At 38.6% G+C, this 23,567-nt stretch overlaps 2 protein-coding genes and 1 non-coding gene across 5 annotated transcripts in view; all 3 read right to left on the bottom strand.

Annotated features, from left to right (window-relative positions):
- The window catches only part of HAUS6 (HAUS augmin like complex subunit 6), a 46,067-nt gene that overhangs the window by 1,008 nt on the left and 21,492 nt on the right, over positions 1-23,567 (bottom strand). For all 3 annotated transcript variants that reach the window (XM_060102049.1, XM_060102050.1, XM_060102051.1), the window contains 8 exons: positions 23,035-23,228; positions 22,168-22,294; positions 19,729-19,831; positions 12,378-12,459; positions 7,473-7,539; positions 7,002-7,178; positions 4,845-4,980; positions 1,914-2,960 (listed from right to left, as the gene is read on the bottom strand). In XM_060102049.1, the coding sequence (XP_059958032.1) occupies positions 1,914-2,960; positions 4,845-4,980; positions 7,002-7,178; positions 7,473-7,539; positions 12,378-12,459; positions 19,729-19,831; positions 22,168-22,294; positions 23,035-23,228 (1,933 nt within the window). The remainder of the gene's footprint in view (positions 1-1,913; positions 2,961-4,844; positions 4,981-7,001; positions 7,179-7,472; positions 7,540-12,377; positions 12,460-19,728; positions 19,832-22,167; positions 22,295-23,034; positions 23,229-23,567) is intronic.
- Positions 7,622-7,755, bottom strand: LOC132492825 (small Cajal body-specific RNA 8). The gene has a single exon (XR_009532881.1). It is a non-coding gene; the product is annotated as a small Cajal body-specific RNA 8 (non-coding RNA).
- Positions 20,644-21,408, bottom strand: LOC132492325 (DNA (cytosine-5)-methyltransferase 1-like; the record flags this gene model as incomplete). Its single annotated transcript, XM_060101785.1, has 1 exon — positions 20,644-21,408. A coding segment is annotated over one exon (765 nt), but the record flags the coding sequence as incomplete, so codon positions are not given.

The following is a 23,567-nucleotide window of genomic DNA, read 5'->3' as shown; positions in this document are numbered from 1 at the left end:
GAGAAGCCACCACAACGAGAAGCCCGTGCACCGCAACAAAAAGTAGCCCCCACTTGCCGCAACCAGAGAAAGCCCGCGCGCAGCAACAAAGACCCGACTCAGCCAAAAATAAAGAAAAAAAAAAAAGTAAGATGGGAGTAGGATGGGCCCTTAATCTATAGGACTGATGTCCTTATAAGAAGGTACACAGAACACAAGGGGAGAATGCCATGTGAAGATGGAGGTAGAAATGTGTTATGCTGCCACAAGCCAAAGAACACCTGGGGGTTATCAGAAGCTAGAAGAGTCAATAAGGATCATCCTCTAGTGCAGGGGTCCCCAACCCCCGGGCCGTGGACCACTACCAGTCCGCAGCCTGTTAGGAACCAGGCCGCACAGCAGGTGAGTGGCAGGCGAGCGAGCGAAGCTTCATCTGCCGCTCCCCATCCCTCGCATTACCACCTGAACCTCCCCACCCCCCACCATGGAAAAATTGCCTTCCACGAAACTGGTCCCCGGTGCCAAAAAGGTTGGGGACCGCTGCTCTAGTGGCTTCAGAGGGAACACAGCCATGCCAACAGCTTGATTCTGAATCCTAGCCTCCAGAACTTGTTTTCTCCAGACAAAAAATTTCTGTTGTCTTAAGCCACCCAGTTTGTGGTACATCGTTACAGCAGCCCTAGGAAAGTAATACAATGACCTACCTTGTTTTGTCACTGCACCACCATCAAATTACTTCAAACGAAACCACAGATACTATATTATCTTATTTATTTATTTATTTAAATTTATTTATTTATTTATTTATTGGCTGTGTGGGGTCTTCGTTGCTGCGCACAGGCTTTCTCTAGTTGTGTCGAGCAGGGGCTACTCTTTTTTTTTTTTTTTCCTTTTTGCGTTATGTGGGCCTCTCACTGTTGTGGCCTCTCCCGTTGCGGAGCACAGGCTCCGGATGCGCAGGCCCAGCGGCCATGGCTCACGGGCCCAGCCGCTCCGCGGCATATGGGATCCTCCCAGACCGGGGCACGAACCCGTATCCCCTGCATCGGCAGGCGGACTCTCAACCACTGCGCCACCAGGGAGGCCCAGAGCAGGGGCTACTCTTATTGCGATGTGTGGGCTTTCTCACTGCAGTGGTTTCTCTTGTTGCAGAGCACAGGCTCTAGGTGCATGGGCTTCAGTAGTTGTGGCACATGGGCTCAGTAGCTGTGGCTCGTGGGCTCTAGAGCGCAGGCTCTGTAGTTGTGGTGCATGGGCTTAGTTACTCTGCGGCATGTGGGATATTCCTGGACCAGGGAACGAACCTGTGTCCCCTGCATTGGCAGGCAGATTCTCAACCACTGTGCTACAAGGAAGTCCCACTATATTATAATGATATTTAACATAGCATTTCTCAACTTTAGAACCACCTTCCATTAGCCAAAAAGATTTTGAAAAGGTTTACTTTCAGTAGTTTGTATTACAAAAGCAATAGGTTTCAGGTTTTTGGTTTTGTTTTCTACCCCTGCCCCATACCAATTGTAAGCTATATAAAAATCACTAGAGGGGCTTCCCTGGTGGCGCAGTGGTTGAGAGTCCGCCTGCCGAGGCAGGGGACACGGGTTCGTGCCCCGGTCCGGGAGGATCCCACATGCCGCAGAGCGGCTGGGCCTGTGAGCCATGGCCGCTGAGCCTGCGCTCCACAACGGGAGAGGCCAAACCAGTGAGAGGCCCGCATACCGCAAAAAAAAAAAAAAAGAAAAAAATCACTAGACATTCTTAAAGTACCCGTAAAAATGGTGGGTTCACTCTTCTCATCCTAGTTGAAGGAATAAGGAGCATATTTTGTCATATTAACAATAAAGATCATGTAACATTCACTGCATGCTATTTTTAGGAGAAGGTGAGAGAAAACTTCAGCAGGTTAATATGCACATTATCTAGTTAAATCTTACCTGTTAAATTAGGTAGACGTTCTCCAAGACTACATGGTATTGTGGTCCTCCATCTTTGTTCCACTGGAGAAAACTTAATTAGTGGTGAAAGAGACCGTTTTCTTTCACCAAGGGACATGCGTGAAGATGGTTTTGTACAGTCAATGTGCAAATCATGAGTGCCCAAAAAGTTAAGCATATCATCAGTTTGCATGTATTGGGAAGTAAGGCTCAATTCTGGTTTGTGTCTTTCAAGTGTTTCAGGATTAGAGAGGCAAATTTCTTCCCTTTGCTTGGGCAGAGATTTCTGCAGAGCCTCATATCCACTGCAAGCAGCCTGTAAATTAAAGTCTGATTCTGGAGTATTCTGTCTTCCTCCCACAGCACCTTCTGGGAAAATGCCACTGTGCATAGGACTATTTGGTTCCAGTTTAAAATTGGCCTCTGTACTACTGGAGCTATTAAGACTTAAGTGACCAACTTCTTCTGGAAGAGTTTCATATAATATGCCAAAATCACTATCTTTAAAACTGGAACTAACTCCACTTGATATCTGAAAAGAGTTCCATAACATACTTTTATGCATGGAAAGATCTTTGTAAGAAGCTTTCGAGTGGTCTGATGTTTTAATATACTCTTCTTCACTGCTACCTATCACATCTCTCCTATTGCCTACAGCAGGGGAGAATGTCTCTATTTGGCTAGTTTCTAAAAACTTGTTCTGTAAAGCTGTACATTCCAAATCTTGCTTACAAATTATGTCCTTATTTAACAAATCTGACAGATTCTGTATTGTTGGTTCACCTATGCAACTGGTTACCACAGGTTTCTGAAGCACACACTTGAGGCAATCTGAAACAACTTTCTCTTCAGGCAAAGGAGAATGGCTGGAATCGGACACAGTGGTTGCTGAGAAAAAACTATCCACGTTAAGCTCTTTTTGATTATGCACCACAGGTAAGGATTCTGGCAATACTTCTCTATGTTCAGTATCCATTTGAATTGGTTCTGTACTTCTGTTATCTTCTATTTTAACAGCTTTTCTCCATGAGCTCCTAATTTCACTTACTAATTAAATGAAGGGGGAAATAACACAAGTTATTAATAAGTTCCCAAACAGAACATGCAATTAAACATTTCATTTCTAGTGCTTAAGATAAAACTGCTGACTCAGTACATGTTCATAGATATGCCAGTTGGATGACAAGTCTCCACAATACACTAAATCCCAACAACATCAAAGAATTCCATCTCCAAATGACCACACACAAAAAACGAAAGGTGTTCCTGAAATGTGCATATACTTTCACACAGCACATACAAATCACATGTATTAAAGAGATACTTTCTTAACCATAATTCAAAAAGAGTCATGTACCACAATGTTCACTGCAGCTCTATTTACAATAGCCAGGGCATGGAAGCAACCTAAGCGTCCATCGACAGATGAATGCATAAAGAAGATGTGGCACATATATACAATGGAATATTACTCAGCCATAAAAAGAAATGAAATTGAGTTATCTGTAGTGAGATGGATGGACCTAGAGTCTGTCATACAGAGTGAAGTAAGTCAGAAAGAGAAAATCAAATACCATATGCTAACACATATATATGGAATCTAAAAAAAAAAAAAAAAAAACCTAGCACAGGAATAAAGATGCAGATGTAGAGAATGGACTTGAGGACACAGGAAGGGGGAAGAGTAAGCTGGGACGAAGTGAGAGAGTGGCATAGACTTATATATACTATAAAATGTAAAATAGATAGCTAGTGGGAAGCAGCCGCATAGCACAGGGAGATCAGCTCGGTGCTTTGTGACCACCTAGAGGGGTGGGATAGGGAGGGTGGGAGGGAAACGCAAGACGGAGGAGATATGGGGATACATGTATATGTATAGCTGATTCACTCTGTTATAAAGCAGAAACTAACACACCATTGTAAAGCAATTATACTCCAATAAAGATGTTATTTATAAATAAATAAACAAATAAATAAATAAATGGAAACAAAGATATTTTCTTGCCCATCTAGGCCAGGGTTTGGCATGCTTATTTATTTATATATATATATATATATACACACACACACTTATATATATACAGCATACACACACACACACACCACACACACACACACACTTTTTCTATAAAGGGCCAGATAGTAATACTTCAGGTTTAGCAGGCCATCTTATCTGTGGTCACTACTCAGCTCTGTCACTGTAATGTGAAAGTAGCCATAAACGATATGCTGACAAATGAACAAGGTTGTGTTCACTGCAACTTTATGTACAAAAACACATAGGGTGGGCCTGATTTGGTTTGCAAGATGTAGTTTGCCAATCACCAATCTATACAGTGGCTAGGTTCAACCTGAACTGAATCCATTTAACTTTGGATATGTCATTTCTAGTAGCATAATGGAAATTATATTTAATCACTCACCCAGGATGATGTGCCTACATGAGGACAAGAATATCAGAACTTTGCCCACACAATATAGGTTGTAAGAACAAAGTACTGGAGAGTCTGATTAGCTTGGGAGAGGTAAGTAAGATTGTACAGAGTTTTTGGCTGATGCTGCTGGTTGCTGACTGGAAGAATACAGCCTCCATACTCTATAAATGTTGATCACAGATCAGATGTGGAGGATATTTCTGAAGTGATCAACTAAAATATTTTCCAAGAAAAAGCCAAGTAAAACAACAAAATCAAAATTATATAGTTCCAGGGCAAAATAATACTGCTGAAGGAATGCCATATAAGTGACAGTGCCCACAGTTGATATTTCAATAAAAGTCCCCCACATGAAAACAAATAGAGCCAATGCCACTAAATTGAAAGATACAGAAAAAAGTTTTAAAGTGAGTTTCCAAAAGATCTGTCAGACCATGGTTCTAATAGTAGTAATGTCTAAGAAAGAAAATAGTGACAAAAAACATTATTAACTTACTCAAGTTTTCTGGAGTTCGGGGAATTTGATTCCTTGTTAAGAAGGGGTTGGAAACTAGAGAGTCAATTAGTTCCTCTAATATTACTTCTTTTCCTTTAGAAGGCTGTGGTGAATCAGATAAAACTGCCCTTGCAACCTAAAACAGAAAAGAAAAAGTAAAGCAAAAATTACCAAGCCCACTGGTAGAATGCAACAAAGGCCCTGATAAGAACAATAAGCACAAAAATAAACTCAACAATGTAGCTCCCAGACACTCCATATAGACTCTCCAGGCACAAAATCCTATTAAGGTGAAATCAAACCCCAAACCCGTTTCCTCCCTTATCTTAAATGGATATCCTGTTACACAGGAGAGAAAAGATAGAAATCTTTACATTTGGAAAGATTTAGATATAGTTCTGACTGCAGTGATCTGAACTACTATCTGCCACACTTTTGAGCTTCACAATTCCATATCTGCTAAAATGACTGGTTCTAAAGCATGCAGGTTCCTCTTAATTATAATCCACCACACGATAACACCTCTACTAATAAACAGAGTACATTCTGACAACAAACTTCTTTGCCAGAAACCTCATCATCAGACATAAATTAGTGAAAACATAGGGATACATTTCTAAAATAGAGAAAAGAAAGTGTACAATATGAAAATAGCACTCTGTATTAACATTTTAATAAAACCAGAAAGCAAAAAACAAGCAAATTAAAATCTCTGCACCCTGAAAATCCTGAAAAAAGAAACTGCCTACAACCATAATCAAACTGACTCCAATTCACCCTCCTCCATGAAAATAGATGGCTTCTTAGAATTCTAACACTAAATATTCCTTGTCATAAACACTATTAAAGAGAATTAATTTCACTTTACTTTCAGAGTTTTATGAGATTTTAGGGCTCTCCTCTTCCATCCTATCTCATTCCACTGCTACTGTAAATTCTTTTAACCAGAAAATGTGCCTTTCCTCCCATATCAGGAAAGAAAAAAAAGAATGACTAAACATCTTTTCTTTAGTATAAAGTCAATCAACTAATACAGAGAAACAACAGACCTTTAGAGATTTAAAAATATTTAGAGACCATGAAACTGGTCCAACTTCCTCAAGTTGCAAACAAGAAAAATGACTGACAGCCAGCTCTCTTATTTGGACAATATTTATTAATTTTTTCAGGATCAAGATAAAGGAGGGAACTCCAATACCTGAATCAATATGCACTAAACCAAACTTTTCTTTCAGTCTCTGAGGAATGTAAAACAGCTGATTTATTTTCTGGCTGTTTATCCAAATTCAAACAATGGGAAATATGTAATAAAAATAACATTAAAGAATGGCCTGGGGCTTCCCTGGTGGCGCAGTGGTTGAGAGCCCGCCTGCCAATGCAGGGGACACGGGTTCGTGCCCCGGTCCGGGAAGATCCCACATGCCTCGGAGCGGCTGGGCCCGTGAGCCATGGCCGCTGAGCCTGCGCGTCCGGAGCCTGTGCTCCGCAACGGGAGAGGCCACAACAGTGTGAGGCCTGCGTACCGCAAAAAAAAAAAAAAAAAAAAAAAAAAAAAGAATGGCCTGACCATTTCATTTGTATAAACCGAGTTCTGTAATACTCAGCAATAGTCGTATTACGTGGTCACTTGCCAGAGAAAAGTATTAAGGAACAGAGCTGGTTAAGAAAACCAAGATCATAAACAATCATGTATTTATTCACTTTTGAAATATTTAAAAAGCAGAAGGACAAAACCTTCACTCAGTGATAATATATTGTATAGTCTTTGTTCTAAAATTCAAAAAAAGAGGAAGCTCAGCTAAGCAACAGATAACATTCACAGAGTATTTTAATAAGTATAATCATTGGGTGTATTTATCCAACAACTTATGTAATGGTTAATTCCAAACATATTATACATGTATTATTTTTGTACTTTTGGATAGTTATAGAATGGGACATGGGTTCTAAACCATGGATATAATCTTAACTAAATAAGTTTATTTTATATCTATTTCTACTTTTGGGGAGGACCAATTCTGCTTTAACCATGGTTTTTATTGTCTGTGACCTCTTTCCCAAATTACACCTAATCAATAATTAACTGTTCTTCACTTATAACCCCAACACCATTTAGAAAATGACATTTCAGTATACTGAATACAATCTTTTTCTAACCTCTTCTACCAGATGATCTTGCTCTTTTTGGAATGGATCACTTTTTTTAGCTGGCAGAGACCCTCCAAATGCACTACTCTTTGCAATATTTGATGATGAAGAGTCTTCCACTTCAAATTCTGGTGTTTTCTTAGAAACTGTTTCATTTTTCTCTCTAGGAGTCGTCAACTTCGTGTCCTGAATAAGACAGACATGTAATGTTAAAACGTTAATAATTGTACCTGATCTTCATTAATGTTAATCTATAAAAGGTTAACATTATTGTAAAATTAAATGTTCACTGGCACAGTTTAAAAATTCCAGTATTCCCATTTAGAAGTAATAACTAATGTGTAAACAGGAATGTTACATAATGTGCACATACTAGGAAATGTGAAAATAGAAATTTAACTGGGATATCAACAAAAGTAAAGAATATTTTATCATATGTGAGTATGGTCAGAATTAATTTTAAATTGTTTTAAAATGTACCTTTTCAAGTAGTGTAACACTGTTTCTATCTGATGGTGAAGTGGGCTGCAACAGGAAAGCAGCAGGGCTAAAAGGAAAAAAAAGTAATAAATCCAAGTTATGAGTAAGAAAGAATTCCATTCACTTGATGTATTTGAATATTCTAAGGAAACTGTCTGCCCCGTATCTGTCCGTTACGATTTCACTCAATTCGTCCCGGTCATCAAAAGGCAGTTTATTATTCTAGGGAAGTATAGTGACAATTAGAGCAGTACTTCAGCCCAATTTGTGTATCAGCCTCCCAAATTACAAACATTTTCGTTACCCACTATGTATTTTAAGTCAACAGCATTTTTTACAAGGGTTGGATGACTTGATGAACAATCAAAACTTGGGTACAAGGTAAAAACAAATTCAGTTAGAGACTTCCCTGGTGGCGCAGTGGTTAAGAATCCGTCTGCCAATGCAGGGGACACAGGTTTGATCCCTGGTCCGGGAAGATCCCACATGCCGCAGAGCAACCAAGCCCGTGCGCCACAACTACTGAGCCTGCGCTCTAGAGCCTGTGAGCCACAACTACTGAGCCCGAGTGCCACAACTACTGAAGCCCCTGCGCCTAGAGCCCATGCTCTGCAGCAAGAGAAGCTGCCGCAATAAGCCCGCACACCGCAACAAAGAGTAGCCTCCGCTCGCCGCAACTAGAGAAAGCCCATGCGCAGCAACGAAGATCCAATGCAGCCAAAAATAAACAAATAAAAATAAATAAGGAAACAAATTCAATTAACTAGAATCACATTATTACAATGTCCTCAGGCTTCAGACCACAGAAGCACTGTAGCCGAGACTGTAAGATTATTTTGGTATTTCAGGTCCAGAATCAATTTCTCTTATGCTGAATTTTCTATAGCAAATACATTACACTTACAGTAAAGTCATAAGGTTATTCAATTTGAATTTGCGGCATTCCACACATAGTATTCCTTAATCTCTTAGATTCTCTTGCCCCTTTTGGTAAACATGAAAACTTTATGCATCTTTTCACTATAATTACAAAATTAGTTATTAAATTTTTTAAGCCTTCAAAGTAATGATAACTTTATTTATCTTCATCTTGAAAGTACCTTCAAATTCAATCATGGATTGGGTCTGCTCACTGACCAAAAGCTTTTCTATTCTAGGTAAAATGGAGGCAGGATTACCACAGAAACCACCTTCAACATCAAGCATGCCAGTGTTTTTCTTTCTGTTCATAGACAGAAAAGTACAAAATTAACAACTTTGCAAATATTTTATAGAATAGCAAATATGCCTTTCAAACTTTTTCAAATGTGCCCTTCTTGAAATCTACCTTCCAAACATAAATCAAAATCACTGAAATTGCTCAAGTTTCAACTTCGCCTCGACAGGATATAATCTAGATATCTAAGGCAAAAGATTAATGATTACTATCTAGTGTGATTTTATCCACATTCTTCCCCAAAATTGAAGTTAAAATGATCAGAAAGCCCTCTGAAGCAGGGTCAGCAAACTATGGACCAATGCCACTAAGATGCCACCAAAAGACTGGTGAGCTCCTTGAGGATGAGGACTATGTCTTACCAAAGGCTATTCCCAAGTCCTAACACAGTGCCTGGCGCTTGGTAGTGCCACACGATGGATCAATAAATAAATGTCACTTGAAGATGAGGTTCTATAGATGCCACCAAATTTTTCTATCTGAATCATTCTTGCAGAGTCTCGTAAAAGAGAAAAATGGAACCACATTCTATACCTCCTCTCTCTCATTTCTGAATTGGCAACATGCTATTAGCCTTGTTAATATCTCAATTCAAGTCAACTTCAAAGCAGCCCTGGCTCAGTCCATACTCTCTACCCACTTGCCAGGCCAAAACTGAGGCCCATGAAATCCAGATAAAAAGGGTATTGATCCCACTGTGGAAATTAACCCTAAAAGCACTACCAAAAGAAAAAAGAAATGCTTTTTATAGCAGCAAAAATTTTGAGGAAAACCTAAAGTCTAAAAATAAATGAAACGTTAAAAAGCTATTTTAAGTGGTAATATAATGTTAAGTAAATATACACACACACTAAAAAAACTGCATTTATGCTATGTTAATGTTGAGAAATTTTTGTATTTTAGAATACAAGACTTTGGAATTGGAAATAAAGTCTAAAAAAGAACTTGGGAAAGAATCTGACAAGTGATTTATTGGAAATTCGAAATTGTAGCTAATTATTTTTTATTTTCATTTGTTGTTATTGTTATAATATGTCTACAGTTAACAGAGAAATAATAAAAAGAGAAAGGAAATAATAAAATGAGATTAGAATTCAATTTCTAAGACTAAGGATGTTTGTTTGGAATGCATGCAAGATCATACTGCCCTATCTCTGAAATGTAGTAAAGGAGAAACTGTTAAAGAGGTTAAAGGTCTAGAAGAACTGCATCACCACCACTAGAAATATCATGGAACCCTCCTTTCCAGAAACCACTGCAAAGAAAGGTAGTACCCATAGTGTACAGCAAAGGCATCATCAATCACTGAATTCTGATTTTAAGTATGGTGCAGCCTCCATGAGCTCACTCTGATCAAAACCAAGCCAGGAGATTTATGGAGAAGACTACTTATATTTTAGTACTTGTGAATGAAAACCACATGTGAAAGGGCAAACAACACACTTACTCTAAAAACTAAATTCATCTCATGCTTTTTAACTACATAATTATATTAACCATATCCACATATGAATTTCCCAATTAACTACACTGATATTGATGTAAGATGATGCCACTACAAATAAAATATTTAGTATAACAGCTGAACTACATGCCAAAAAAAGGGTATTTCTTTAAGTGCAGTCTATCCACATTACACATGAAACATTTTATTACAAAATACCTTTTATAGTAAAGAATTCTGAGCAACATGTTTACTTCCATATCCCAGTAACTCAACTCTTTACCTCTCTTCTGTTCTCCTATTAGGCAGTAATAATCTTTCATTTCCCATTAAGCGTTTATACCTCATCACCAAAAGCCTTCCTCTACCTCCTTTCAATATCCCAACCTATAAGTAAAATAAAGCATGAAAAGATAGTTAATAGATCCAAGAGCTTAGAAAAGGATAAATGTGGAAGTCAAAATTATTTAATACAGGGGCTTCCCTGGTGGCGCAGTGGTTGAGAGTCCACCTGCCGATGCAGGGGACACGGGTTCGTGCCCCGGTCTGGGAGGATCCCACATGCCGTGGAGCGGCTGGGCCCATGAGCCATGGCTGCTGAGCCTGCGCGTACGGAGCCTGTGCTCCACAACGGGAGAGGCCACAGCGGTGAGAGGCCCGCGTACCGCAAAAACAAACAAACAAACAAAAAAAATTATTTAATACAACTTTTTCCTATATTAAGAGAATTCTATCTGAATTAAATTCTTAGGGGCTGAGCATCTGGCTCCTGTAGAATTCTTATAGTACATCTTAGTACAAAATTCTACTTCAAGAAAGAATCTTGAGGTTGAATGGAGTTCATAAATAAAATCAGATTTGTAAATTAATCTACTAACTCCATCAATCTTTAGTCCAGCAAGAGACCTTAAATCAAAATATTTAATCTGCTCTCTCAAGGAAAGACAGACCAAAAACATAACTGAGATCGGGAAGCACCATTTCCCTCTAAGAGGCATGCTTTAAGAACAATTGTGATAAGGGGGTAAAATTAGCAAGCCCAATAACTTTATAATTTCACTTTACAAGGTCTTCACTGCAGATTTCATTCTATTTCTTTAGGTACTCAGAAAATCAACATCACACCCAGATCTAAGAACAAAAATAAAACTCTCCCACAAGTAGTCCTGACCTCCTATGAACCAGAAAATTTGCAGAGGAAACTGCCAATAGCATAATTTCACATTTAAGTTTTGACAATAGTTATGGTATTTCAACTTAATAACTTATTAAGAGTATACAGAATGAAGGGAGGCTCAAGTCACTTAAAATTTAGATTTTTCTTTTAGAATTATCCTAAATATTTTGTTTCCATATCTGTGCCTCATTAACATGGGGAAGCTGAATGAAAATCAACTATTTAAATCAAAGGTTAATCAGAAAAAGCAAAATAATATAGGAATCTATTTAGCATATCTGTGTTTGACTGCTACTTAATAATGTTTAGTTTCAATAAGGGACAAACACATTCACATTTAGTTTAGAGATTTCTGCTTTTATAATCTGGCATCAGTTTATTTAAGGGATAAATAGGAAAAAAGAGGAAAAAAGACAATAAATAAAGAATACTCCTAGTTACAACAAACTAGCTAGGTTCAGTTTTTTCATATGCTAAATTTGGGGATTAGATTGAATCAGAAGTCTTCCCAAAAAAAATTTTTTTAAGTACAGAACTCTTTTTATCAAATGGCATATAAAGCCCCTATATATAGTACAGATAAAAGAGTAGGCTGCTTAGGTTGAAGTGGGAAAGGCTGGAACAGTCACAGGTTAAATCTGATTCATCCACAGCACCAGAGGGCGCTGCAGAACACAGACTGAAAACTACCAACTAGATCATCTCAGAAGTCCCTAAACTCTTGGATTTAGTCAACAGCCACAAGTGATTTCAAAGACGTTCACAGACACAAAAAGGCAAAAATTCCCAAACTTGCATTAGATAATTTTCACATATGTCTTTTTCTTCAAAAATTACATAATCCCCATGAGTCCCAACATTTAGATAAGAATAGAGGGAAAAATTGCCCTTGCATCAGAAATGTTGAATCTTTCCTGAAAACGTGCATCCGCAGTAGAAAAACACTGTCTGGTTAAGAGAAGAAAGTTATGAGCTATCTCACAGTGGAGAAGCTTGAAAGCTGGCTGAAGATGGGACTAAAATTAATTAAGTGAAAAAAAATCAATATGAAAATCAAATTTCTTTTACCTGTTGGCTAGATCACATTTAGTTTCCAGTATATCACTTGCCCTTCTGCAATCATTTTCCTGGATATGTTGCTTATGTGTATCTAAAGGAATAGAAAAATTAATTACTCTTTAATTATGTTTGTACATTCTAATATTCAGAGATCTCTTGAAGTTCTACAACTTCTAAACAGAAGAAAACAGAAAAATAAATGTTAATAGGAAAAGACAATTATTCAATTATTAAGTATAAAGTAGTATGCATGACAGTGATGGAGAATATGTACAATAGGCTTTTCTAGAAAGACAGCTCACACAAAGTTTCCCAAAAAGGGACAATCCATAATTCTCAAGTATTATATAGCCATGCTTCATGTTTAAGTACACAGATAATGCAATTACCACATAAACCAGCCCAAATGTTATAGTACTTAGCATATTTTAGCCCAGCATCTATGACCATCAGTCAACCTATGTATTTATTCTTCAACATATCATTTAATAACTATGTGTCATTACTGCACTAACAATGGGAAAAAGAAATTTAAAATGGAGACCTGTCTTCAAGGAGTCAGTACAGGAAAGACTATGAACAAGTACATACAGAATTATGGTATACTGCTACAGTATTATGACACAAGTATGCACAGAATGCAAGGAGGCAGAAAGGCACCCGGCCCAGAGTGGGACACATGAAGAAGCCATGAAAGTACTAAGAGAATAAGTTGCATGTTTCGTGTGCCACAGCATAAGGTGTATCTAGTGGAAGCATGATAGGCAATGAAACTGAGGACAAAAGCCATGGCTGTATTTCAAAGGATTTGATATTCCAGGAGCTCCTCTTTTTTCAACATGTTAGCTTCTGAAACACTATTTATACATGTGTCCAAAGTGTTACTGTATAAGAAGCCAATGTGTATACTATGTAAAGTTTTCCTTTTAATTCATCATAATGCCACCTCATAACATTCTCAATACCCTATGCTTTTGAACCTACTAATTATGATGGAGTTACTGTTATTTATAAAACATTCCAAAAGTAAGCACAAATACAACTATACCACAAACTTAGTAGACAACCATTAACTAAAATGATGATGATATAGTCAACATCTTGTTATAACCTATAATGTTAAAGAATTGAAAAAGAATATACATATGTGTGTATACATATATATATATGTTCCGTTTCAGATCACTGAATCACTTTGCTGTACACCTGAAACATTGTAAATCAACTATACTTTAATTTTTCAATGTTTTAAATTTAAAGATTTTTTAAAAATAAAAATGATGATGCACAACTTTAAACACCATCTGGTGGTGTGGTAGGCAGAGTTCATGCACATTTGTTCTGGTATGAAAGAAAGTCTGTAAGGTAAAAGCTGCTAAGTGAAAAAGCATCTAGAGCCTTTTTCTCTTTCCCAAAGGTGATAGGTGATAGAAAGCCACTGGTGGGTATTACACCAAGAGATGAAAAGGATCATATTTACATTACAGGAAGATCACTGATAGCCATTTGGAATATAGAACAGATAGACTACTGGAGGCAGAGTAGCTAGTTAGAACACAATCACATGCAAGAAATGATGAAAACTAAACTTAAGATGCAAAGATAGCAAAGGAGGGCACAGTCATAATAGTGCATTTAGGAGGTTAAAACAAACTAAACTCACCACTACAAAGCAAACGAAACTAAAGCAGACACTGACTCCTACCGTAAAGACACTACAACTACTAAATAAAATGTAAGAAAAAAGGAAAGCCCAGAAGAATAAAAATCATCACATGACAGAACCAAAGATGGAAAGCACAACAAGCAGGGTAAACTTAAACTGAGAAACAAGGGCTCAATGAGGCAGGCTCCAGGGGCTGAACACAGGAGATTTAAATGCCTACATGGTAACAAGAAACATCATCTCAGGCCTCTCAGGCTGGGATCTGAGAGGCCACCGTAAGACAAGACACTGCAAAGACTGCTCTGCCTCTGAAAAGGGATTATAAAAATTCTGCCAACTGGACAGGGAAAGCCTGCTGTCTACCTGGACTCCTTGGTGAAAAAAAAGTATAGAAGAAAGGAAGGAAAGATAGCTAAAACCTAGCCTACTCAAAAGGAGGTGTGAAATCCATAATTATACTGGCTACTTGTTTTAGGAATCCCAAACCAAAGACATTAACTGGTCTAGTTCAAAAGAAATCCCTGGGACTCCTGGCCACTCTATAGAGACCCTTCTGCAATCCTGGGCCCACAGGACTCCTCCAGAGGTGGGGGACCCAATGAAGTTGAGATTTCATTCAAATATTTTAATATTAATATTTCAATAGAACATCAGCAGGCAGAGCATACAGGAGAAGTACCTGAAATGAAGAGATACTGGGAAAATTGATAAAGATAAAAATCAGTATATTTTAAATGATCAACAAAAAAGAAACAACAGGGGCCATAATGAAAGAAGATGACACCACGAAAAAGAATGGGCAGTTTTGAAAAAAGAAGCAAATAAAAAATACATTCATGAAAACTAAATACTAAAATGGACAGGTCAAAAAGGAGATTAAACATAAATAAAGAGATAATTAGTGAACCATAGAGAGATACAAAGAAAATACCCAGAATGCAGGTCCAGTTACAAAGAGGTTATAAATATGAATGAGAAGTTATGAGATATGGGGGACAGAATTAGAAGTCCCAATAATATGAAGTATAAAAGAAAAGGACCAAAAGAATGAGAGAGGGGGGTAATATTACAAGAGATATTAGTGAATAAGTTTCCAGAATTGAAGAAAGATACGAGCCTTCACACTGAATAAGCACACACAAGTTCCAAACAGGCTAAATAAAAACAAATCTACATTTAGACACAGCTCAATGAACCTGCATAATACAAAAATAAATAAGTCTTAAAAGCAACCAGAGATCAAAAATTACCTACAAATGGGGCCTCCCTGGTGGCGCAGTGGTTGAGAGTCCGCCTGCCGATGCAGGGGATACGGGTTCGTGCCCCGGTCTGGGAGGATCCCATATGCCGCGGAGCGGCGGGGCCCGTGAGCCATGGCCGCTGGGCCTGCGCGTCCGGAGCCTGTGCTCCGCAACGGGAGAGGCCACAACAGTGAGAGGACCGCATACCGCAAAAAGAAAAAAAAAAAAAAAAAAAAAAAAAATTACCTACAAATGAACGACAATTAGACCAAGAGCAAATGTTTCAAAAACAAAAGAAGGCAGAAAGCAATGAGATCATATTATTAAAGTCCCAAGGAAAAGTAAGTGTTGATCTTGAATCCAAACTATCATTCATAAGTAAAAATAAAGACATTTTCAAAGAAAGACTAAGAAATCTTACTATTCAGGGTCTGTCACTAAAAGAAGTGAAAGATATACTTCGAGATATACCTCTCAAAAGGAAGGAATAGAACAAAAGTAATATTGGCCCAAAAAATCAGTAAATGAACTGGTAAATCACACACAATGATTGTTAAAAAGAATTTCTATCAATGTTATTTCTTTTTCTTAAGGGGTAGGGCATTATCGTAGAATAAAAGTCAGTAAGAGGACAAAACAACCATATACAATGAGTGAACCCTCCTTGGATCCTGGTTCAAAAACAAACATTTGCAGGGCTTCCCTGGCGGCGCAGTGGTTGAGAGTCCGCCTGCTGATGCAGGGGACACGGGTTCGTGCCCCGGTTTGGGAAGATCCCACATGCCGCGGATCGGCTGGGCCTGTGAGCCATGGCGGCTGAGCCTGCGCATCCGGAGCCTGTGCTCCACAACGGGAGAGGCCACAGCAGTGAGAGGCCCACGTACCACAAAAAAAAAAAAAAAAAAAAAAAAAATTTACTAAGAACATGTTGGGGGATAAGAGAAATTTTATTTATAAACTTAAGAATGGCAGAACAGTACACATATGGTTAGATCCAAAGTAAAATTATTTTTATAAACATACATCAGAATAAACTTAAGATTTAGGATAGTGGTTACCTCTGCAAATGTAGAATGAACGGTCAAGGCCAAGGGGTTAATACCCAAAATATACAAACAGCTCATACATATCAATATCGCAAAAACAAACCCAATCAATGCATGCTGCAACTAAAAGTTCACATGCCACAACTAAGGAGCCCGCAAGCCCTAACTAAGGAGCCCACCAGCTGCAACTAAGGACCCCACCAGCCACAACTAAGGAGCACACGTGCCACAACTAAGGAGCCGGTGAGCTGCAACTAAGCAGCCTGCCTGCCGCGACTAAGACCCGGTGCAATCAAATAAATAAATAAAATATTTTTTTAAAAAACGGGCAGAGGGCCTCCCTGGTGGCGCAGTGGTTGAGAGTCTGCCTGCCGATGCAGGGGATACGGGTTCGTGCCCCGGTCTGGGAGGATCCCATATGCCGCGGAGCGGCTGGGCCCGTGAGCCGTGGCCGCTGAGCCTGCGCATCCGGAGCCTGTGCTCCGCAACGGGAGAGGCCACAACAGTGAGAGGCCCGCGTACCGCAAAAAAAAAACAAAAAAAAAAACGGGCAGAAGATCTAAATAGACATTTCTCCAAAGAAGACATACAGATAGCCAACAGGCACATGAAAAGATGCTCAACATCACTAATTATTAGAGAAATGCAAATCAAAACCACAATGAGGTATCAACCTCACACTTGTTAGAACGGCTCTCATTAAAAATTCTACAAATAGGGCCTCCCTGGTGGCGCAAGTGGTTGAGAGTCCGCCTGCCGATGCAGGGGATACGGGTTCGTGCCCCGGTCTGGGAGGATCCCATATGCCGCAGAGCGGCTGGGCCCGTGAGCCATGGCCGCTGAGCCTGCGCGTCCGGAGCCTGCGCGTCCGGAGCCTGTGCTCCGCAACGGGGGAGGCCACAACAGTGAGAGGCCCGCATACCGAAAAAAAAAAAAAAAAAAATTCTACAAATAATAAATGCTGGAGAGGATGTGGAGAAAAGGGAACCCTCCTGCACTGTTGGGGGGAATGTAAACTGGTGCAGCCACTATGGAGAACAGTATGGAGGTTCCTTAAAAATCTAAAAATATAACTACCATATGATCCAGCAATTCCACTCCTGGGTATATGGGCGGAAAAAACGAAAACTCTAATTTGAAAAATCACATGCACTCCAATGTTCATGGCAGCACTATTTACAATAGTCAAGACATGGAAGCAACGCAAGTGCCATCAACAGATTACTGGCTTAAGAAGATGTGGCATATATATACACACATACACACACAATGGATATTTCTCAGCCATACAAGAATGAAAGAAATATTGCCATTTGCAGCAACATGGATGGACCTAGAGAATATTATGCTTAGTGAAATAAGTCAGACAGAGAAAGACAAATACTATATCACTTATATATGAAATCTAAAAAATAATACAAATGAATTTATATACGAAACAGAAACAGACTCACAGACACAGAAAGCAAACTTACAGTTACCAAAGGGGAGAAGGAAGCAGGGGAAGGGACAAAGGAGTATGAGATTAACAAACTACTTTAATACATAACATAGATAAGCAACAGGATTTATTGTATAGCATAGGGAATTATAGCCAATATCATGTAATAGCCTATAATGGAATATAATCTTAAAAAAAATCACTATGCTCTACACACCTGAAACTAAAATAATATTGTAAATCAACTATACTGCAATTAAAAAAAAAAGAATACTCAAGGAAGGGTGGATACTCAAGGGTTAACTACATTAGTACTTTAAAAAAAATCTAAAGCAAATACTGCAAAGATTTGACAAGTGTTCAGTAAACAGGTATTTATAATATTCCTGTACTTAATAATGCTGAAATATAATTTTTTAAAACTACTGAGAAGAAAGATCACTTCCAGAAAGATGTAATATGTAAGGTATAGGAGGGATAAAGCTTTTACTTTAAGCAAAGTAAAGTGGTTTACTACAAAAAGTATAAAATAATGTTGAGGTTCCCCAGCCCAGACCAAGGCTCTAGAGGAAGAAAAAAAAAAGGAATCCCAAGAATACAAACTGTGCAATGTCTGAAGGAAAGGGTTACCCCCAAAGATCCTATCAAACACTTTTAAAATGTGGACTTCTAACTAAACTTCATAAACAGACACAAATATTCCCTCACTCTGAAGGTGACATAGAAATCTCCAAATGGACGTGAGAACAATTTCATGGTTTCACAGGGCCTAAACTAAGTATGCCAAGAGTACAAAGGCCCTTTCCAAGCTGAAGTGAGAACACAATGGCAACCAAATATGCCAAGAACTATCAAAGTAATTCTATCATCATAAGCAATGCTCTGTATCTGAAGATCTTTTTCATTCATCAAACTATGCAGTCTTTTGTGTCTACTCTTCTGCTGGCGCCTATCCTTGACCCTTGCTCTCTGGTCTATGATCTTTCCCAACTAGTGTCCTCCCCACATACACCTGATTCCCAAACCAATCACCTATCCTAGCTGTGTTCATCCTTTTTCTTCCTAAGTCCTGTGCTAACTGCTGCCATGACCGATGGCCTGCCTAAACTCAACTGTGACCTATACTTATTACCTGCTCCAGATCGGCTACATAATTCATACATTTTTTATTCATTTATCCACCTATCTACCTTACATTTACTGAACCCAATAAAAATTTCTTGTACACAAGTACCAGGCAATTGGTGAAACTGAGTATGAAATGGATATTAGATATTGTAGAGAAATTAATTTTTTAGGTGTGATAATGGTATGATATTTGAGGAAACTGAATGAGATCATTATTAATTTTAGGTGTAATATCAGTATGGTAATTAAAGAGGAAAAAGTCCTTATTTTCATGGGAATGCATGCTGAAACACTTAGAGTGAAGTGTTAAGGTCTCAGACTTACATGGTTTAGCAAACAAACATACACATTTAAAGCAAAAATCTCAACTGTTGAAACAAGCAACAGTTAAGTATTTAGGTAATTACTGTACTATTCTTTCATGTTAAACAATTGTGGGTTTCTACACAAAACTTGTAAACAAATATTTATAGCACCATTACTCATAATAGCCAAATGGTGGAAATAACCCAAATGTCCATCAAAGGACGAAAAGATCAACAAAATTCGATTCAATCATACAACAGAATGTATTCAAACAAAGTAATGAAGTATCGATACATGCTACAACTTGGATAAAGCTTGAAAACATTGTGCAAACTAAAAAGCTGTGCAACTGAAAGAAAGGAGACACAAAAAGCCTCATGTTAACTGAGGCTCATATGACTGAAATGCTTTGTGCATTTCACCACAGTAAATAACTGGGGAAAAAAACATGAAAGTTTATAAAAGAACTGTTATCATAGTGAGAAATATTAATGACAGGGAAGTTTAAAAGAGAAAAAAATAAATAACCAACCTGGAAGTGAAGCAGGGTACTGCAAAAGAATACTCTTCGCATATGCTTCTTCTGAGGCAGGATCAAACGAAAGGGGAGACATAGGTGGTAAAAGATCCACAGCCTTAAAACACAGAATTTTTTATTTTGAAATATACACACTTTACTCAGTACCACAGTAACAATACTAAGTAAATCTATGAATGGATGATTTTTTTTTCCCCTAACGAAGAAAGAATTAGCAAACATACAAATTATCCTGTAACTATTTTTAAACTAAGGAATATGATATTAGGAACAAGAGGGCTACTTTGCCCTCCAACTTTGCCTCAAATGTAATAGTACCTTTAAAGTAAAGCGGAATGTCTCAATTTCTTTTTTTTTTTTTTTTTAATGTAATCCTTACTGTTACCGGCCAAAAACTCTGGACCTAAATCCTGTTGTCTTTGTTGAAAGATGAACCAACTGCACAGAAAGGTTTGAGATGCACTGGCAACAAAGTGAGACTTGCTCTTCACCGAGATCAGAGTATTAAAAGGGACTGACTGCACATTGTCCTTGTTTGAGTCACTTATTAAATGCCACTCGGACTTCTAGCCGGGGTGTGTCCCATGGAGACTCCCCCCCACCTCACCCGCTGCCTCCCGCCATAGCTGTGAAGCTCAGAGCAGTGCTTTGCAACAAACTAAATTCTCAATGTGTTCATAGGGATTGTGGGGCTTGGTCTTTTGGTCAAAGCCTTAGCCATTCTGAGGAGTCCTACCATATTTTTGCTTCCTGCTCTAGTAGGTCTAGTGTCCTGGGTTTGGGGTGAGACATGTGGACTAGAGCTGTTAGATTGCACAGGGGACTGAGTGTTCTTCATGTTCTGCATCTTCGGGCGTGCACAGACCCCCAGAGGATATGGTCCAGGTCCCTTTGTTCTGACGGGGAACTTTACCATGTCGAGCTGTTGTGTTTACCATGTGTGTTCGTTACCTTTTCATCCTCATCTTTCTCATCAGAAACTTGTGGTTTTACTCTTTCAGGTTCTTTTTCTTCTGGTTTCCGTTTGCTAGCTAGATCTTTGGGTTCACTTTTGTGCCTCTTTTCATCTTTGTCTTCTCCTTCATTCATTTCAGCCTGAGCTCCTCCGGGCCTCGCATCTCTGTCTGGCTCCTCCTTAGATTTCTGTTTAGGTGCTAGTCCTTCGGTTTGACTTCTGAGTCTATTTTTTTCCTGGAGGTGACCAGGCTTTACTTTATCATCTCTTTCTTCTTCTTCCATGTGTGTTCCTGGTCTTACTCTTCCCGGTTCTTCTGCAGGAAACGGTCCAGCAACTTGTTCTCTGGATATAACTCTACGTCGCTTTTCCTCCTGGTCTTTTTCTTCTTCATCGACAGAATCATCTGATTTTGCTTTTTCAGGGTCTTCCTCAGGCTTCCGTTTGGCAGGGCCCCTTGTGAAATGAGATGTGACGGTGATCTGCCTAGTAGTTTGCCTTGTAATCCTGGGGCTACATGAGACTTCAGATTTTGTTTCTCCATCGGACTTGCTTCTCCTGAGCATGCAAAGTTTGGAAACACGTCTGGGGGACTTATTTTTCTCTGCTATTTCCACTCTGCGGTCCTCACCATTTGTCTGGCTCCCGTTTTCTAGACATCCATTCACTTCCCGACTGAAAGCATGAGCTCCGTTCTCCAAGGACAAATCTTTATTTAAAAGGGATTTGGGGCTTCCCTGATGGTGCAGTGGTTGAGAGTCCGCCTGCTGATGCAGGGGACGCAGGTTCTTGCCCCAGTCCGGGAAGATCCCACATGCCGCAGAGCGACTGGGCCCGTGAGCCATGGCCGCTGAGCGTGCGCGTCCAGAGCCTACCCTCTGCAACGGGAGAGGCCACAACAGTGAGAGGCCCGCATACCGCAAAAAAAAAAGGGGGGGATTTGACTTGAGCCAGGTAGCCCTCCTCTGATAATTCTTCTTTATGTAATTTGGTTTCCAAGTCACATAACTGATTCTTTATTTCTGTCTGCAGAAATTCATGCAAGAGATTCCATTTCTCCTTCACGTGTTCCTTTTCTGCTAAACTATCTCTTTCCAAATCTTTGAGCCAGATGGTCTCGAGGATTTCGTGAGCAGTATCGTGGGGTTTGTCGTAGACCAGCAGCGGCCACGGGTAGACAGCGGGCTCAGCCCCCACAGGCGACTTGAGCCTCAGCGCCAGCTTCTCCCTGATCTCATTTTCTTTTTAATACAATTCACTGAATCTAAAAATATTAACTATATCACAACAGCAGCTTAAAGAACATTCTAATATGTATTTAGAAAAATCACAGAAACCAAAATATTTGTACTTTAGGCTCAGATGCAAAGATGACAAGCATACACACATATAGCATTTCCAGGTCATTTGTAACATGATAAATCAAGAGTTTGCAAGAGATTTAACTACTCTCCAAAAGTCAAGTCAATATTACTTACTGGAGTCCAACCTTTAATTAGACTGAAAGGAGACAGGCCGAGAAATTCTTTCCAATTTTTATGCCATTCTTCTTGTTTTTCAACAATAGAATGTCTTATAGTTGTGAGATCTTCTTTTATTTTATACCTGTAACGGCATAAAAAAGAACTTCATTCAAAACATGAATATATAAAAAGAAGCACTGAGAAAAAGTGTTGAAGTAAGAATACTATAGCTCATAGAGAAAGGGCAGAAGGTGTAACTGTAAGTTCAACCAATTCAGCACACCTAAATTGCATAAACTCTCCCATTGAGAGTTCAGAATCTAAAATACCTTCTTTCCTTTTAACACCAAATAGCAATCACACATCTATACTCCATTTATCTTTAAAAATATTGGGTTGGCCAAAAAGTTCGTTCGGGTTTTCCCCTAAGATGTTACGCAAACGAACTTTTTGGCCAACCCCATACAATTTTTTTCCTGGTTCTGAACTCAAGTTGAAATTCTACTCCTACTCTCTATCCATTTCTAAAGAGAACCCATACCTCCCAGTCACCCTGCTCAATACAAACAATTTTTCTAAAACATGGTTTTATTAGTAGACCCTACAAAAGAAAAGCTAGAGAAGAGTCAGAATTATTTGATAAAGAATTATCACTCAGGGCAAATAATATACTCCAGACAAAAGAAAACTACATTAATTTTCCTTGCTACTTCATGTATCTCTCTAGAAGTTGGTGACATAAGGTTTTTGAGTACGAGTAAAATTTTCACACTTGTTTGCCAAAGCTACTGAGTTGTTAACTAAACAAGAGTTGTGCTGAGAAATTATCAAAACCACCCTACTCCTACCCCAAAGAAATAACAGAAGATCTTTCTAGTGTACCTCATATGCTTCAGATCTGACAATCTTCCTCTCTGAACTTTGGTCTCTTTTTCAAGGAAGTGAAGGTCTATTGTCAGTCTTGCTTGGTTAGCCTGACAATGTTCATATTTCATTACTTTCAAGACTTCATTTAATAACTGAATAACTGTTAAGAGATTCAATTTTCCAGCCTCATAAACATTTCCTATGTGCAACTGAAAAAAAAAAAGTGGTGAACTATAGATTGTTAACATAATAAAATGCTACAAAAATATATTTACATTTTTCACTATTATATAAAAAGGTTACCTTAAAAAAGAGTGGAAAAAAAGAATGAATGTCTACCCAAAAATAAAACTATGTAAATAATTCTGGCCCAAAGAAAACTACTGTGGAAGAATTAACACGCCACGCTACATTTTTATATCGTGCAAAAAAGCTGAAACTAGAATAAAAGAAATGCAAATAAATGGAAAGCAAAATAAAGACCGAGGAGAAAGATCAGGTTTGAAGAAAGATCATGAATTCATGTTTTACCAAAAGTTGCAAATTAA

This window comes from Mesoplodon densirostris, chromosome 6, assembly GCF_025265405.1.
Source record: "Mesoplodon densirostris isolate mMesDen1 chromosome 6, mMesDen1 primary haplotype, whole genome shotgun sequence".
NCBI classification, from domain to species: Eukaryota; Metazoa; Chordata; class Mammalia; order Artiodactyla; family Ziphiidae; genus Mesoplodon; species Mesoplodon densirostris.
This window is presented reverse-complemented; position numbering and strand designations above follow the sequence as displayed.